The following is a 17,278-nucleotide window of genomic DNA, read 5'->3' as shown; positions in this document are numbered from 1 at the left end:
CACTCTGCCTGTGCTCGCTCTCGCTCGCTCTCTCTCTGACAAATAAATAAATAAAATCTTTAAAAAAAAAAAAACTTTATTAATTTGTCAGAGAGCACAGGAGTGAGCACAGCAGGGGGAGCACAGGCGGGGGCGGGGGGTAAGCAGACTCCCCGCTGAGCAGGGAGCTGATGTGGGACTCAGTCCCAGGACCCTGGGATCATGACCTGAGCCCAAGGCAGACGCTTAATCTACTGAGCCACCCAGGCATCCCATGAAAAGGTGGTCTTTTAATTTTTAGATCTCTCTCATATAAGAGGAACCACCAAGGGGTGCCTGGTGGCTCAGTGGGTTAAAGCCTCTGCCTTTGGCTCGGGTCATGATCCTGGGGTCCCAGGATCGAGCTCCACATCAGGCTCTCTGCTCTGGAGGGAGCTTGCTTCCTCCTCTCTCTGCCTGCCTCTCTGCCTATTTGTGATCTGTGTCTGTCAAATAAATAAAAACAAAATGTTTAAAAAAAAAAAAAGAGGAACCACCAAAAAGTGTCTAGAAAAAAACTACAGTGCTCAGTGTTTGTTTAGCTCTAATGTGAAAGGAGTTACGTAAGGTTTCAGTGAACGGCCTCAGGTCTCAAAGACCCTAGTAGTATTCTGAGAGTCTCTTGGGCTGTTGGCAGGAAGTCCTGGGTGGATATTCAGGAGAAACAGGTGCTGCTGAAGTGCTTGGTGTCAGGAAACTGACCCTGATCACCTTCGTGTCCTCCGCCAGGTGATGCTGTGTAATCCCATCTGTGGCATTGGCTACGCTCTGACAGTGTGGCGATTCTTCCGAGATCGAACAGAAGAAGAGGAGATCTCGTTAATTCACTTTTTTGGAGAGGAGTACCTGGAGTATAAGAAGCGGGTGCCCACAGGGCTGCCTTTTATAAAAGGGGTCAAGGTCGAGCTATAACACAGCTGGAACGGGCCAGGCCGGACCCAGAGGCCTCACACTGCACATGGCCTGGGCCATGGCTGCCCCCCTGTCAGCCGCTCTGCAGAATGGATTTTCTGAACCATTTTATATGTCACCAATTACTCTTCTGGAATATCACTCGAGACCAGTGGTCAGAAGGCCTTAGGACCAAAGGACCCACACCCTAGAGCAATCTGTTCTTGGGCTGAATCAAGGTAGGACACAGATTGAAGATGGACAAGGAGCAAATAACAGCAATATTCGACATTGACCCCCTAGAAGGGCCCTGGTGACAGCCCAGGCCGCGCAGCATCCCCCACGAGGCATTTAGTGTGACGAGGACCCCTTGGGAGTGGGGGGCTCGCTCATCCCTGAGTGAGGCTTCTTTGGCAGGAAGGGGTATGTGGGCAGCAGTGCTTAGTGTTAGAAATACATTCAGAATCCTTCACGGAACAACACAGACGGCACAGCCCTGACCTCCTTATTCCTGTGCTTAGTGCATGAGCATCTATACAGTTTTAAAGATAATTCTTTATAAGGCACTTTGGCTCTTAATATATTTAATCGTATTTACATATCTATTTTTTATAAATAGCGGTATAAATTTCAAGGGGGCTTAGTGCTTCAAGCCCCAACTTTTATTTGGCAGAAAGGCAGCATGGACACCTCCGGATGCTTTGGCTGAGTGGCTTTGTGTTAACAAGGGCACCCCAAGCCGGGGAGACTGTGGGCCCCTGTGGCTTTCCCCGGGGTCCTGGCTCCTGCTCTTTTCCCAAGAGGGGGCTGTTATCAGTGACAGGCGTGTTGGAAGATGTGACATTTTTCCTTTATCCAAGAAATGCTAACTGAACCCCGGCTCTGTGTAAGGCCTTGTTAACCATTGGGAAGTATTACTCTCCGTTTATTTGGGGTTTTAGTCTTACTGCATCACCGCTTATATTTTGTGTTTTCCATTGAAATCTCTTAACTATTGATTTCTATATTCTGTTCTCAAAATTCCACCAACTCTAATGCCATGACAGACTGTTCGAGCATATATAACTATACAATTCAAGCAAGTCAGCTCACAAAAGTCTTAAATAGAACGAATGATCCCAACTGAGAATTAGTATTTTTGTTTTTCAAGTTTGGGGAGAGTGGTTGGCTTTAACTGCATCAGCTTTAAGACCCTGGTTTAATTCTGGACAAGAGAGGGCCTTGGTCTCAGCACGAAATCCTTCCTGCAGTTGGCAGTAGCCGCTGCCGAGAGCTGCCCGGTGGCCACGCCATGCCCAGCGGCCATGCCCGGCGGCTTCAAGGAGCCACTTAACCTTTCTGTGCCTAGACTCCCCATCTGTAGAATGGGGTCGATACCACCTACCTCATAGGGGTGTTGTGAAAACTTAGAAGAACAACGTCAGACGTTTCTGATCCTTAGATAGGAGAGATGGCTTAAATGGAATCTGCACCGCACGAGATGGCGCAGAGGCGGACCCGGTCGGCCGCACCAGACGCTGGAGCTGTGTGTTCAGAAGAGCGTGTTACCAACTCAGAAGTAGTACTGACTTCTAGATTCCATGGCCTAATTAATTTTTTCGTTATTATATATACCAAAGAGGTTTACGGGTTTGTTGATTCCTGGGATGCCACTCTCCTGGTGTGAGTGGACCCTGCCATCAGCCCTCGAGAGGGCCTTGCAGCCAGGCCGGCCGAGGCCGCTGCTGGAGCTCTCAGCAGCCGGTCCCTCTGGTACGAACACTCCCCAGTGGGACGTCGACATGCTCTTACTCTGGGAACTTGAGTCGAATCCATTCTGGCTTGCTCTCCAGACCACGCTTAGTAAAGTCTACGCCACTCCTCGGGACTGCAGACTGGAGGAGGGTGTGTCTGGGGCGTCGAGAGCCATCCCGACCTTCTTGAGGGAATGTTCTGTGCTGCATCTAACAGGATTGGACCCAGCATTCATTCCCCCCAGGTGCGGGGCTGGGGGGGGGGGGGCACTGTGAAGTTGTGTTTAATAGATGGAGAACAGCTCCTGACAGCCCCTAGTGACAGAAAGTGATCTCAGCTTTGTCCACCTGCTGGAGTTCGCGAAGCCCACCTTGCTGCCAGGCCCTTGAGCTCAGGAGGCAGGCCTGGTGTTTCTGCAGTGAGATGCTGCTGTTACACCGCCTGGGCTTTAAAGAGCAGTCCCGTGGGCGGGAGTAGGGAGACACCCCTCCACCCCGACCTGTACACCCAGGGTAGAAGTCAGCAGTTACTTGGGGGAGAGAAGATGAGCTACTTAGGGGAAGACTTGGCAGGTGATTGACTTTCATCTAGTACTGACATTCTCCGATTATTTTTAACTTTATAAATTTAGCAGTGACATTGTACCCGGCAGAGAATCAGGTTAATGAAGTACAGGCTTTTTGGGTATTCCCTAAAGCTTTTTGGGTAAAGGCCACGTCACCAGTTCCCTCAAATTAAGAAACTGTCAAGAGATGACTGACTTTTTCCATTGTGGGTTTTAAAGTGGAGATTCTTAAACGGAGAAAAGGCAGTGCATGGAACAAAGCTACTCTGAAGGAGCGTGAAATGAAACCGTCTCTGAGGATGTGCAGGCTGGGGCCGAGAATAGCAGCTTACAGTGAGTAGCACGAGCCCGGCTGAAAGCGAAAGGCGGCATACCCCGCTGGCCGTCATCTGTAGGAACTGCTTCTCAAGCCTAGAGACTAAACTTTATTAATCCCTTGCATTTATTTAACACTCTGAATAATTGACATGATAGGGAAATACTCCTAAAGCGTACTCGTGTTACTAGCTTAGGCTCAGGAGGGTCGGCCGTAGCCCAGGCTCACTCTGGCCGCAGTCCCTCCGTCACAGGCACAGTAAACCACTGTCCCTTCTCTGCACTTTCTTACTGCCTTAGATAGTTGTGATCTCCCACCGCCACCTTGCTTCCGTAGTGGCTTGATGAGGCTGGTGGGGGAGGCTTGCGCTCTGTGCCCTGCTGTGAGAGCTCGCTGCCTTGCCCTGGGCCTGGAGCGCCAGCCATCGGGGCGGTGGTCCCAAGCGCTTGCTCTAGAGGAAGCCGTCCCGTAGCTAGGAGAGTAATTTAATGGAGTAATTATTCTACTCTTTTTACATGCAGAAATGTTTATTTAAATATTTTAAATTGGATTTTCTTTCACAGATACTGAATATTCTTTCCAATTCTTAAATAAAACTGTACTTGATTTCACTATGAACCGTAGCGTGGTTGTGTGGGATGTCATCATGTCACCTCTAAGAAATGTCCAGGACCTGCTGCATGAAACCAGATGTGATTTGCCCACTCAGTTCAGTTCTGAATTCTGATCTCTATAGCCAGTCCATTAAGACAAGTTCCTCCTGCCCTGTAGGCCCCGGGGGGTTTGTGAGGCTGTGGAAGGAGCATGTCTGTGCCCCAGAACAGCAGGGGCAGAGGTGCTGGACACGGACGCGATGCTGTCAGGTACTGACGTGCTGGTCTCCCTGGCACATGGAAGCCATTTGCTGCTGGAAACCATTGAACAATTGGATATCTGCTTAAAATGTGACTGGACATTTTTATCTCCCAAATGAAATTTTAGGTCATCCAGATTGATTTTCCTCCTTAAGCATTGGTGAAATTTCATCTCAGAGAAAGGGCACCACGCAGGAGTGGAAACCACTGGAGAAAAGTCACTTCGGGGTCATCCTTTACACAGGAGAGTGACCATCGTCTGGAAAAGCAGGAAAAAGCACAGAAGTTGTGACTGCCTCCTGCCACACATACCGCCAGCCGTGTCTTGCTCCGTGAGCTCAGTCCTTGTGTGAAAGGAGAAAACCGGAGCCACGGTTTTTGAGCCTGTGCCCGGGCACAGCTTACTGGTGGGGGGCTGTGGCTCAGGGACAATGAATTTGTTTGAGGCAGGGCAGGTGCTGCCCTGTGCCAGAGTCCCACGATCTCAAGTTCGGGGTGGTGCACGCTGGGCCCACAGACACCTGGGAGGGGCCCGAGGAGCGAGGGGCTTCTCCACGTGGCCCGGGATGCCATCCCCAGTCCCCAGCCTCCTGAGGAGGACCAGGGCTTCATGCAGTGCAGTGCAGACACCGGGAAGAGTGAAGCTTAAGTTAAGGCCAAAGAATCTGAAATGAGGGCCTGTCAGAGTTTTTGGGTTTTTCTGCTGTTCTGTGATGACTTTGTTTCATGAAGGGAACAGCCTTTTCTCAAATATCCCAGTCTTGATGTGTGGGCTGTGAAACCACCCCTCCGGGCCGGTCCCATTTGCTAAGTCGGACGCTCCCTCCACAGGGGGACGTCACCCCCATCCTTCTGTCTGGGTCTGGGGGCATCTTTCCTCTTCAGCAGAGGCTCTTCTGTGGGGCTGCTCAGAGTCCGGCCGCTCCCTCTAGGTTCTGATGTTTTCTCTCTCTTCTCTGTGACACTCACCAGGTCATTCCTAAAGGGACACTTGATGTGAGTTCTACTGGCCACCCCCAAGCCAGCACTAACATCCACGGGGGCCGAGGCTTTCAGAATGGGAAGACTTTTGGGGACCACCTGTGGGTAAACCAGAACCAGATCGTCCCCTGAAAGAGTCTCACGGTTACTGAGTTTTAGTTGCCTGAACAAGTGCGGTTCAGGCCTTCTCAGAGCCTTGTGGGGACAACAGGTTCAAACGGACGCTCCGCTGGAGCATCTGGGCTACACCTGGCGGCAGCAAGGTTGAGACCCGTGTCTGGTCTGCAGAGCGGCAGACTGCTCTGTGCCGGCGAGCTCGGCCCGCTCGGATTTTTTTTTACCCTGTTCTCTGCCCCACCCATGGCGAGCTCACTTAAGGGAGAGCAGAATACTGGAAGACCAGCCTGGGCCCGTCCTGTGTCTTCCAGCACATTCTCTTTCTGCGGCAGGTATTTCGGCGGACACCATCTCCAGTGAACAGTGATGCTCTCGCGTGGAGTCACTTTTTCTCATTTCAGAGACTCTAAGGCGCTTGGTGTGCGTGCGTGCGGGCCGGTCTGCAGGGCGCGCAGCCCTGGGCGGAGGGAGTGCCGCAGGCCGCAGCCACAGCCACTTAGAATTCTAGAACGCAGGCCACATCCGCCCTCTGAACTCCCCCGCCCCGAGTGTTACGAACAGACCCTGCTGAGCTCGGGGAGCTGGTCAGCAGCAGTCTGGACCAGATGGGAAAGAAAACCCGGGGCCTGTCTCTGTGCCCCACGTTTGTCTCTGAGATTGAATCGCTCGCCACTTGGGCTAGAGAGCCCTGCCTTACCTGGCCTGTGTCTCTCCACTGGCGCCGTCATCGTGCGTGTTTTGTGGGGGCTCCGACTGTGGGTCCGCTGGTGCCTGAAGCCTGAGGGAGAGAAACAGCTCCCAGCAGGCTTGAAGGCAGCCTGTCTGCAGCTCTCTAGACAACCCAACTGAGCGAGACACTCATGGGCCTGCCTAGGGTTTTGGTCCTCAGATACTGACTAGGGCTGGGGCTGTTCTCGGGACAGCTGCGTTGTGGTCAGGAGACATGCGGAGGTTGGGAAGAAGGCGCCGCGGGGCCAGGCAGCAGGGACCCGTGTGGAGAGGTTCTCGGACAGTCTGAAGCAAGAGCGGTCCAGGCAGAGGATGGGAAGGGGGAACTCGTCTGACTTGTCTGGGGAACTGAAAGGCCATTGTGACTGGAGTGTGGTGAGGGGCTAGTCTGGTTGGAGGGGGACAAGGAGGGTCCCAAAAGGGCTGTCAGGCCCAGAGTGATGGGAACTCTAGGCTTTAAGACCGCTGGCTATGGAACACCCTAGAGGGGCCGGAGATGGTCAGTGACGGTGGCTTGGCCTGGGGCAGCCATGGGGACAGCTATGGCCTGAGACAGTCATGTCAGCAGGACTCAGGGTTGTTGGAAATGAGGTGAGGAAAAGAAAGGAAAGGAATCAGAAGGCCCCTGGCCTTCTCACTGGGGCATCTGGATGCTGTGGTGTCACTCACTGGGTTGGGGGGACGGTTATGGAGTCCTGTCACTGGGGGAGCTGAGGCACCTGTGATGTGTCCAAGTGGAGACCCCCAGGAAGGGGCCGTTGGAGAGGGGTCTGCAGCTCAGAAGGGCTTGTGCTGGGGAGGGCTTGAAGGTCGTCTGTGTCACAGTGGGATTTTAAAGTTGGGACTGGGTGAAGCCACTTAAGCATAGGGTGTGGGATGGGGAGAGGCCGTAGGACTGGGCCGTGGGGAAAGCTGACGCTTGGGCACCGCGCAGAGGTGGCAGAGTGGCCAGACAGCCTAAGAAGGGACAGCCTGAGCGGCAGGAGGGAAACAGGTGTGGGCTGCCTCGGAAGAAAGAGAGGAGTGTGGTGAGGACGGCCGTGAGCACTACTGAGAGACCGAGGGCTGCAGCCAGAGGCCCCTGAGGACAACCGGCCCCAGGAGCGGGCTCGGGGCGGGTGGGGCTGCCCGCAGTGCAAGGGGAGGAAGCAGAGGCGGCAGCACCAGACACCTGGAAAATGGGGCCCTGGAAAGGGATGGAGGCAACCTCCTTCCTCCCTTCGAACCTCCAGGAGCCAGGCTCTAGCCTGAGCTGCTTGCGCTTTGCCAAAACGGATCACAGGCGCCATTTCCCCCACAAAGCCAGGCAGCCAGTAGCACATTACTTGAAGCCATTTTCGCACTGAAGCAGAGCACCCAGAAGGAAATGTGCACCAATGATAAGAACGAGGCTGGTACGTGTGCGTAGCCTGAATAAGTTGGGTAGGCAGGACCCAGAACGTCACCTCCACCCAGAGGCCCCCGGGGATCATCAGCATCTCAACTGCTGATGCAGGTGTGTCTGGTTCGGAGGTTTTATAAATGGAATTGTGCAGTGTGTGGAGTGAACGGCTTTGAATGCCCGCTGAGGAGACGCTGCAGCCCATCCTGGGTAGACCCGGACGCCACCAGGACTGTGCAGAGCTGTGCCGAGTCTGACGTCCCCGAGTCAGGAGGCTCACTTGTGGCTTGGGTGAACATACAGTTGCACACACTTTAATTTTCCTTCTTCCTCAAAGTTGCTAAAACTCTAGTAAAGGGGCCAAAACAATAGGGGAAGAAACTTCTCCAGGTCGAGAACAGAAAAGAATAACACCCAGATTTTTGAAGCTGGAGGGCATGTGGTCAGGGGTTAACAACCTCAGCAGACGGGAGACACCCGAGCGCGCCCCCTTGCCTCTGCAACAGAGAGGACAGCGCAGAAGCAGGGAGTGGGGTGACAGTCAAGGTCCTTAGTGCGGAGCAGCTGCCCCTCCCACAGCCCACCAAAGGGCCAGTCTCGGAGGGTACCACACAGGTGAGAACTGTGTGCCTGCAAATGCTTAACAGGACAGCCTCCAGGGAAGAGACTACGGAAAACACAGAGAAAAGCCCTGCCTGGCCTGACCCCAAGCTCTGAAGCGCCATCCACATGCTCCGATTACCCGGTCCGCCCCTGCCCACCAGCTCCTACTATGAGCACGTGCTCAGAGACGACTGGAGAGAAGCCTTTAACACGGAAGATGAAAGCCTAAACCAACATGTGGGGGAAACAGATTTAAGGAAGAAAGAAACAGTAAACACTATCAGCCTCAGAGGGTTAAGACACATCTGAGAAACAACAGAAGGCTGCAAAAAAGACAAGTCTAGGGTACAAAGCAGGAGCTCTTGGAATTGGAAAACAATGAAGTTTTTAAAAGTGCTTGTGGAAATTTTCTTCAAAAGTGAAGAACTCAGTACAAGAGTTGGGAGAAAAAGGACATGTCACAGAAGGCACAGCAGAGACACAAAGAGAAGAAAAGCCAGAGAAAGCAAATCAGAGGGCCAGCCTGGAAGAGCCGATATCCAGTAATAGAAATTCCAGAAAGAGAAAACGTGAAATCAACTCACTGGTTCAAAAAGATGTGTGTCAAAACTGAAGGAGGTGAACTTCCAGACTGCAAAGACCGGGTTCTTTCTGATGGACGGAAGTAGACCCTCACCAGTGGGAAGTTTCAGAACCCTGGGACCAGAGAAAATTCCACAAGCTTCTAAAGAGAATAAATATTCTTGTCACAAGGATTAAGAATCAGAATGCCATCAAACTTCTCAAAGATAGCCTTGGAAGTTAGAAAATAATACAGTGATGCTGTCAAAGGAGAATAATTTTCAATCTAGAATTTCTTTTTTTTTTTTCAAAGATTTTATTTATTTGACAGAGATGAGAAGCAGGCAGAGACAGAGAGGGAAGCAGGCTCCCTGCTGAGCAGAGAGCTCAAAGTGGGGCTCGAGCCCAGAACTCTGAGAATATGACCTGAGCCGAAGGCAGAGCCTTAACCCACTGAGCCACCCAGGCGCCCCCCAGTCTAGAATTTCAATCTGAATTCTATACCCAGCAAAACTATCAGTCAAGAGTGAAGGCAGAATAAAGACATTTCAGACTGGTGCTCTCCAAATTATAGACCTCCTGTGCACACTTGCTCAAAGGACTATGGTGGGGAGGGGTAGACTCCACCAAACCACAAAAGAGGAAACATGGGATACAGGAAACAGATAGAAGACAGGGGTGAGGCGAATGAAGTTCCCAAGAAGGTGGTAGGGGACGAGGTCAGGCTGACTGACCGTTGTGCTCCAGACGTGTAGGGCAACCAACCCACCCTGGGGCCAGGTGACTCAAGAAGCAGGCATACTGAGGACCTGCCACCAACATCCCTCTGCCATTGGAACACCTTTTGATGCCCAAGTGCAGTGCTGAGAGCCCAGCCTTGTCCAGATGTGGCTTAAACATGTAGTCAGAACGTTCTGCTCTCTCCTCCGTGTCCTGCTGCTGGGATCTGCTGAGGGCCCTCATTACACCCTCAAGAAGTATCTTTTGCTTTGATCTATTCCTGAGGGCTAGAGGGAGTGATTTTGTGCCTCGAAGCAGAAACTCAAAAGCAGCCCACTCATTCTGTGTTTTTGGAGATGTTCAGAACATGGTCTGCCCAGACGCCCAGTGAACCTTCATATCCTGACCCACCGACTTCCCGAAAAGAGCTTTTCTGAATGTGTGGCACCTTTCCCACACACATCCTTGTGTCTTGGCTGTCCTGTGAACACCCCTTGGTCTCACCTGGGCTCCAGCCGCTCTTTCACCTTGGCAATGGAGCGGATGTAGGGCGTGATCTGCTTGGTGATGGTGGTCAGGTAGGCATTCTCCTGCTTCAGCTGGAGAAGGTCATGGAGCTGGGCTGTGGGAGCCAAGGCCAGAGCACTGGGTCTTGTTGTCTTCAGGTTCTCACTGTCAAGCCTCATACCGTCTAAGTATCCTAACCACTTCAGCGCTTGCCTCTTTAATTAAAGGGCAACGTAAGACTTGTGAAGGCATTCTGCTTCCTGAAGCCTGACCTGGGGCATTAGCAATTGTGGGGCAAAGTCGAGGGCTACGGGGAAGAGCATGGGAGTTTGTATCTGGTTAGTAGGTAGCTGATTTCCTGCGCCTGCCAGCACGTGGGTTAGCTCCAGGAAAGGGGTGCACCCAGCAGCAGTGGCCTGTGACCTTCGTAAATCTCCTGCTCGTTAGCCACCCGCTGGTAGGATTCCTCCCAAATCTGAAAGAGAAAGTGAGTTGGATGTTGCCCTTGGCCATGAGCTTTAATTTCCACTGGTGGCATTTCTGTCCTCTAGCTACTCAGGGCCTTAGGGCCCCCCCAGCTAGTTCATGTGATTCTAGGCAGCAAAGACCCCAGTTCCAGAGCCGGCCACACGAGGGCCTCATGATGGGCCAGACTAAGGTCCTCCTTTTCTCCCCTTCCGGTCTTGGGGTAGCCTGTGTTCAAGCTTGGGGTAGCCTGTGTTCAAGCTGACCGGCGGGGCTGCAGGGAAGTCAGGTGCGGGGCTGGAGGGCGGGCGGGGGCGGGCACGGTCCGCTACCTCCTGGAAGACTGCTCTCATCCCTTGCAGGGAAGCGTACTCGGAGGCAATCTGCGCGTCCACCTGCAGGGACTTGTGCAGGAGGTCTCCCATGATCTCCGCCTCGATGAGCGAGTGGTGCTTGGTGAGGTCCCGGTGCAGCTCTTGGACCTGGTCCTTCAGGTTCTGAATCTCTGCCTGCAGGCGCTGTGCAGGGAGACCCAGTGAACACCTGCCTGGCTGTGCTCCCCGCGGGGGCCCTCGAGGCCAGGACCAGATCTGGCCACTGCACTTTGGTGAGAGGGAGCGGTGGGGCCTTTCCCAGCCCGCAGATCCCTGGCCCCCGCTCACCCGGTAGGAGTCCTCATAGTGGCGGCAGTGCTCTGAGAACGGCGTGTCCTCCCCCTCCGTCAGCAGCACCTTGGTGCTGATGGACCGGTGCGGCGTGGGCTTTCGGACCAGAGACCCCAACATCCTTCCCGCTGGGGAAGGGCAGCTGGGCCCCATCAGCACCTTGGGGCCTGAGCCCGCTGCTAGCCTGAGGAGAGAGCCAGTGTGAATGCAGATGGGAGGGGGCAGTGAGAGAGTCTTCCCCTTCTCCAGGCTCTGAGCCTCTCCCCCTGGACCGCACGCCAGAACCACCCAGGGGCTCTGAAATAGCCCCAGGAAGCCCCCCGGGCCAGTACTAGGACATCAGCATATGGTATTTTAAAAACTCCCCAGGGAAGTGTCTGTGTACAGACAAGAGTCCATCAGGACGCGTCAGGGCTGGTCCAGGGTTAACTTTGTTCACTCACACGTGGGACTTTGGACATTTGGCCTGATGCCCAGTGTCCCCTGGGTTCCTGGGGTCCCTAGCACATACGTCCAGCTCGGGCATTTCCCCTAACTCCTCCTGTGTTGCTGGGTCTCCAGGCTAAGACCTGGAAGTCAGGCCTTTAGCTCAAGCTGCCCCTTCCTTTCAGTCCCTGTGTGTCGCGTCCTGGGTGGTGGCGGCTGCCGTGGCAGCTGGGGACAGCCCCGGGGCCTCCCCATCCTCCCCTAACCAGGTTTCGGCATCTGGGGAGGGCGGCAAGCCGCCAGACCCCACTGCAATGGGTACTTCGGCCGACCCCCCACCCCATCCGCACCCCGCTGCTCACGTGCTGGTGCCGGCCCCAGCACCTGTTGCCATCCGCGGGCCCAGCAGCAGCAGCGGCTCCAGGCAGCGCGCAAACTCCGCGTGGTGGTCGCTAGTGATCTGGGCGGCAGGAGCGGGTGGTGAGGCGGCCTTTGTACTGGCTGGTCCCCCCAGCCCAGCCCAGCCCACTCCGCCCCGTGCACCTTGCTGTCCTGCGCTGGCCGGAGGTGCTGGGGACGGGTGACGATGGCCTGCAGCCTCTCCATCAGCTCCTGCAGCAGGACAGGGGTGCTCAGGCTCGGGGAGGGGTGGGAGGTGAGGAGTGGGAAGGCAGGGCTGTCTTTGGCATTTGACCTGCTGTGCGTTGGGGGCTCCAGGCCCTCCCTGGGACTGTCCCAGAACCCCCACACCACCCCAGCCCCCAAATCCACAGGAAAGTTGGGGGTGACTGGACTCCAGTAGACACACTACACTTTGGGGCAGTGGAGGCTCATGCTCCCTTCCAGGCTTCACTGTCCTTATATTTTAAAGATGTTATTTATTTATTTATTTGACAGACAGAGATCACAAGTAGGCAGAGAGGCAGGCAGAGAGAGAGGAGGAAGCAGGCTCCCCACCCCGGAGCCAAAGGCAGAGGCTTTAACCCACTGAGCCACCCAGTGCCCCTTCACTGTCCTTTTAAAAGAGACTCAGCTAAATGGTTCACTGATGATGGCGTGGGGAGGGGAAGGTAAGCCCAGGAGAGCCCTGGTGCAGCTGCCCAGGGGCAGGCTGCCACGCCCCGAGGTGGCAGTCTGGTGTGCAGAGTGGGCCGCTGGCGGGGAGGGGAGAGCTCTCTCGGGAGCTGGGGGGACTCACGTAGCCCAGGTCCAGGAACTCAGCCTTACTGGCCAAGCTGAGGAAGGAAGAGCAGATGACCAGGTGAACCTGCGGGAGGGACCCTACTCAGGACCTGGCCAGGGGAGGGAGGCCTCTAGCCTGGGGTGCCCAGCCCTGAACCCCCAGCTCCCCTCACCTGCAGGGTGGGCAACAGAGTGGCCAGGTGGGAGAGCTGCTCCTTGAAGGCTTTGTCCTTCTCTTCGTATTGGCTGGGGGAGGGACAGGCAGCCCATTCTTGGTGGGGAGTGCTGCTCGCCCCCACCTAGTGGGGACCTCAGAAGCCGGAAGCCGCATCTCCCCACCACCTTTGTGCACCCTTCCCTGTCAGCACTTCCTGCACCCGGGGGCACCCTGCCCTCCTCACCCAGAGGTCCTGCTCCCAGGGTGGGGCCAGGTCTACCCAGTCCAAGCAGTGAGGCCAAGAGGCAGGGAGCGGAGACCCTGCCATCACTCACCTCTGCACAGCCTGCAGCAACAGCGCTTTCTTCTCCGCCAGTCTGTCCTGGGAGGGACAGCAGCTTCTGACTCGGCCTGCTGAGCTGGCCACCTCCTGGCACTCACCCACGCCCGGCCCCAGACGCGCAGCTGGAGCGGCCTGCTGAGCTGGCCACCTCCTGGCACTCACCCATGCCCGGCCCCAGACGCGCAGCTGGAGCGGGCTGCATCTCCCCAGCCTCCTAGCCCTTCCTTCCTGCATCAGGCCGCCTGAGAGCCCCGGGGGACCTCCTGGGGGACACCTTCCCTCCCCAACCCTCCCCCCAGCACCAGCCTGGGACTGGATCTCTCCTGACCACGTGACTAAGGAACTTCTGGAAGCCGCTCCTTGCTTGCCACCCCACTACACCGCAAACTCCCTGGTAGCGGAAGGTGGGGTGCTGTGGGCATGGGGTCACGGCTGGTGAGGCTGCGCAGCACGGGCCCACGGGACCCCAGCACCCCTCACCTGCATGCTGCCGAAGAGGGCATGGATGGCAGCCTCCTCCTCCGCGGCGCTGCGCCGCACCTCCTCCACCATGGCCTGCAGCAGTTCGATGGCCTCCCGGGTGGCCGTCTGCAGGGCCTTCACGGCCTGGGAACAGGGCGGCCTCAGCCCAGCGGGGGGCGCCCATCCCCGCCCTCGGTGCCGGTGCCGGGCCCTCCCGCGCTCACCAGCACCGCCTGCTCCAGCCGCTCGCAGCCCTGCATGTAGGCTGACTCGAGGTCCACGCAGTGCGCTCGGCTCTCCCTGCGGGGAGCGGGCTCGTGAGCCCCGCTCCAGGCCGCCCTTCAGCCCCCTCACCTCCTGTTCCCTCTACCCACCCCTGCATGTCCCGGAAGCAGCGGATGCACAGCAGCGACTTCTTGTCGGTGGAGAACATGATGTAGGGCTCGGCGTGCAGCGCTGCGGCGGGAGCAGCGGTGAGGGCTCCGGGCAGGCCCGCCCCCGTCCGGCTCCGGCCATCCCGGCCACCGGCCCCCGACACACGGGCCCCTGCCCGGTGCGCCGCACTCACTGCACTTCTGGAGCACGTCGCGGCTGCGCTCGCCCAGAGCCACGATGTCGTGGTGCGCGAACATGCGTGCCCGGTGCGTTTCGTCGCGGCAGCGCGCGCACAGCGGCTGCCCACACGTGTTGCAGAAGTACGTGGTCTCTGCATCCTAAGGAGGGAGGATCAGCGCAGCCTCAGCCCGCCCACCCGCTGGGGAGCCTGAGCCCGCACCTGTCACTGAGCAAGTCAGTCTCCGCGTGGGGGAGGCAGGTGGCTCTGGGCATCCTTTTTGTGGGATCCTGACGCTCTAACACACCTAGTTCATGGATGAGAACAGAACCTGAAGTGGGGTGGGGCACGGCAGAAACGTGTTACCTACAGCAAAATTTCCAGCTTGAGCCCTCCCTGGTGCCCTCAATAGTAGCCAAATGGCAGTGCCCACCCTGGCCATCTGGAGTCACAAGGTGGCCTGAAGAAGGAAGGGAATGAGAGCCTATTGGTTCCCCTGCCCTGGGCCAGAGCCAGGGCTGAGAGTCCAGGTCCCAGGCTGCAGCTGTGGCTTTGACCCCAGCAATGGCTATGAAAGCACAGAACCCCAAATCCTTACTTTAGCATCCAAGGCCATTATCTCCCCTGCTCTCCCTACCTCCAGCTCCTAATCTCCTGCTGGTCATCTCTCTGTGATGGAACTCACCTGTCCCAGCACTTGCCTAACACACCCCGAGCTTTTGCTCCTGCAGGGCTGTCCTCCTAGGACTTGGGGTACCCTCCCCCCAACATGCAGCTTTCACAGGTCAAGAGTCCCATGTGCCTTTCACAGCCCAGCCTGAAGCCTACCTCTGCTCCTTGGTCTTTCATAGCCTGGGGTTGGGGGGGACAGGAATACCCCTCCCACAGCATGTTGTCCTCACTTCCCCTTGGGCAGTAGGTACCTTCGGACAGCTCCCCAGGGAGCAGTGGGCCCTTAAGGGCAGACCCAAGCCTGGGCACCCGACAGCCCTTCCTGGAGGTCACAACTCCACCTTAGTTGGGGACCAGTGAGCTCTCCCCACATCAAATGACTTTAACCTCCGCCACTATCTGCTAGTGCTTCAAGTCACTTACTCTGGACCTGTCTCCCCACCTGTAAAAGGGGGCCCCACATTTGGGGTTCAGGGTGTCTTAGATTTTGGAGAATCCAAATGGATAATGGTCTAAGGACATGTTGGGTGCACACTGGGAGCTCAGGACCGTCAGACCTGGCACCCTCGGTCCCAGCCCACCCCCAGCTCTCCCTGCCTGCTTGTTGCACTCCAGGTCACAGTTGGCACAATGCACGGCCTCCGAGCCATCCCCCGAGCTGTCCACCAGGAACTGCAGCAGCCGATCCACCGGAGGGAGCCCGCTGGGGCCCTTCACCACCGTCTGGTGTCTGTGGAGAAGCTGCAGCCACGATCCAAATGCCCCTTCCCCTTCCTGGCAGCTCCCTACCTCCATTCCTGCCCCCCACATTCCAGGCTGGAACTAAAAATAGGACTTGGCATCTGCGATAAATCTCTCTCCCAGTGCTCACTCTGACCCTGTCCCTCCTCCTGCCTCCTCCTGGGTGAATCCTGGGGGTCCCTGGGGTTGGTGCAGCCTGGGGTGTCAAGGGTGGAAACCTCCCCCTCATCAGGGACGCCACTTGCAACTCGGGGCAACATAACCTGCTTCTGTTGGCGTAAGACTCAATTGATCTCCAAAGTCGATTTCTGGGAATGTTATGACCGCTGCGCTGAGATCCTGAACTGCGCAGCAGCACTGTGCAGCGACATGACCTATGTTCTAGGCTCACTCTTGCCTCCAGACTTTCTATGGAAGGCCTCCGGCGGTCCCTCCCAGCCTCATTAACCTGCTCTGTAAAATGGGCGGGAGCCTACGCACTGCAGTGCGGAGAGGTGCGGGCTGGGAGCAGCGCAGAGCCGGGGCCTAGCCTTCCCCTACACCTAGTTCCCCTCCCACAAGGAGCCGATCCCCCGGCGGTGGCCCCGGTGTGTGTGTGTGTGGGGGGGGGGTGCTGTTAGGGCTTCCAGGCACTCACTGGCACAGCGGGCAGGCGAGGCGGCCATCCGTGGCGCGACCGCGCAGGCAGCCGGTGCAAAAGTCGTGGAAGCAGTCCAACAGGCAGGGTCGCTCGAACTGTGCGTGGCACAGCGGGCACACCAGCGGGTGGCCGCTCGCCGCGTCCAGCGCACCCAGGCCCTCCAGGGGCGTGAAGATAGCTCCCGACATCTTCTGGGAGAGCTCCGGAAGGCGGCGGGACGTGCCCGGTGCGGGGACCCGGCCGCGGACCCCGCGCCAGTCCCCGCCAGCCCCCGCGTCCCCCTCGGCCTCCGCGCGGCTCCTTCCTCTCTACCAGACCCGGACCCGACGGGGCGTCCAGCGGTCGTGGAGCGCTGGGGTTGGGAGCGCTGGGAGCAGGGGGAACCGGCTGGAGGCGTGCGGAGGGGTCCTGTGCGCGGTCCCCTCTTCTCCCGCACTCCGTTGGCGGCCCTGGAAGGTCAGGCCGCAGTGCGTCCTACCCAAGGTCTAGCCTCCCCTGCTTCCACTTTACCCACCTCGCCTCACTCCCACCCCAGGAATTCCCCTCCCGGTGTCCTCTGGGTGACCTGCAGGCGACACCCCTTCCTCGCTGGGCCGCAGTATTACTCGGGCGCGGCTCTCCCGTCCACCCTTCCCAGGCCGGTCCCTGCACCGCGACGACGGGCTCCGGCTGCAGCCACTCCGCGCGTCGCCCCGAGGGCAGAGGCGGGAACACCGAGGCTGGAAAGGACCGCGTGGGGCGAGGGTCCGAGGCTGACTGGCTCCCGCCCGGGGTGACCGAGCCCGGAGCCTGGAGCCGCAGGAGCACTGCGCAGGGCGCGGCCCGAGGACCCTGACTCTGGCGGCCCCCTGGCTAGCTCCGCTCTCTCCCTGCGCGCTGGGGCCGGGACGCGAGCGGGTCTGCGGGTCCCCATTTCTTCCACGGCCGGTTGGGGGCGCCAGAGAGCAGCGGCCGCCTCTCGGCAGACAGCCGGGTGCTGGAGAGAGCGCGCGGGG

At 57.3% G+C, this 17,278-nt stretch overlaps 2 protein-coding genes across 12 annotated transcripts in view; one reads left to right on the top strand and one right to left on the bottom strand.

The window, feature by feature from the left end:
* ICMT (isoprenylcysteine carboxyl methyltransferase) overlaps positions 1 to 4,142 on the top strand; it is a 9,374-nt gene extending 5,232 nt beyond the window's left edge. Inside the window, exon 5 of the mRNA XM_045063645.1 lies at positions 748 to 4,142. Within this exon, the coding sequence (XP_044919580.1) occupies positions 748 to 930 (183 nt within the window). The 3' untranslated portion in view covers positions 931 to 4,142. The remainder of the gene's footprint in view (positions 1 to 747) is intronic.
* Positions 4,033 to 17,278, bottom strand: RNF207 (ring finger protein 207). 11 transcript variants are annotated; one of them, XM_004768687.3, is made up of 17 exons: positions 16,281 to 17,230; positions 15,500 to 15,632; positions 14,246 to 14,390; positions 14,052 to 14,133; positions 13,902 to 13,977; positions 13,696 to 13,821; positions 13,208 to 13,254; positions 12,889 to 12,961; positions 12,732 to 12,800; positions 12,077 to 12,145; positions 11,896 to 11,993; positions 11,105 to 11,291; positions 10,775 to 10,960; positions 10,401 to 10,452; positions 9,975 to 10,092; positions 6,174 to 6,254; positions 4,033 to 5,357 (listed from the first exon to the last, which is right to left on the bottom strand). In XM_004768687.3, exons 1-17 carry the CDS (start codon positions 16,469 to 16,471, stop codon positions 5,186 to 5,188), a joined length of 1,905 nt encoding a protein of 634 aa, XP_004768744.1. In that variant the 5' UTR covers positions 16,472 to 17,230; the 3' UTR covers positions 4,033 to 5,185. The 11 variants fall into 11 exon arrangements, 8 of the variants coding, with proteins under 8 accessions (XP_004768744.1, XP_012920084.1, XP_012920088.1 ...); XM_013064630.2 differs by having other exon boundaries at positions 12,732 to 12,768; positions 13,208 to 13,249; positions 14,052 to 14,390; positions 16,281 to 17,267; XM_013064634.2 differs by having other exon boundaries at positions 14,052 to 14,390; positions 15,500 to 15,643; positions 16,281 to 16,377.

Source organism: Mustela putorius, unplaced genomic scaffold, assembly GCF_011764305.1.
Source record: "Mustela putorius furo isolate JIRA1106 unplaced genomic scaffold, ASM1176430v1.1 tig00003853_pilon_pilon_pilon, whole genome shotgun sequence".
Lineage (NCBI taxonomy): Eukaryota > Metazoa > Chordata > Mammalia > Carnivora > Mustelidae > Mustela > Mustela putorius.
The sequence above is the reverse complement of the archived record's forward strand: the minus strand, read 5'-3'. Positions and strand labels throughout refer to the sequence as shown.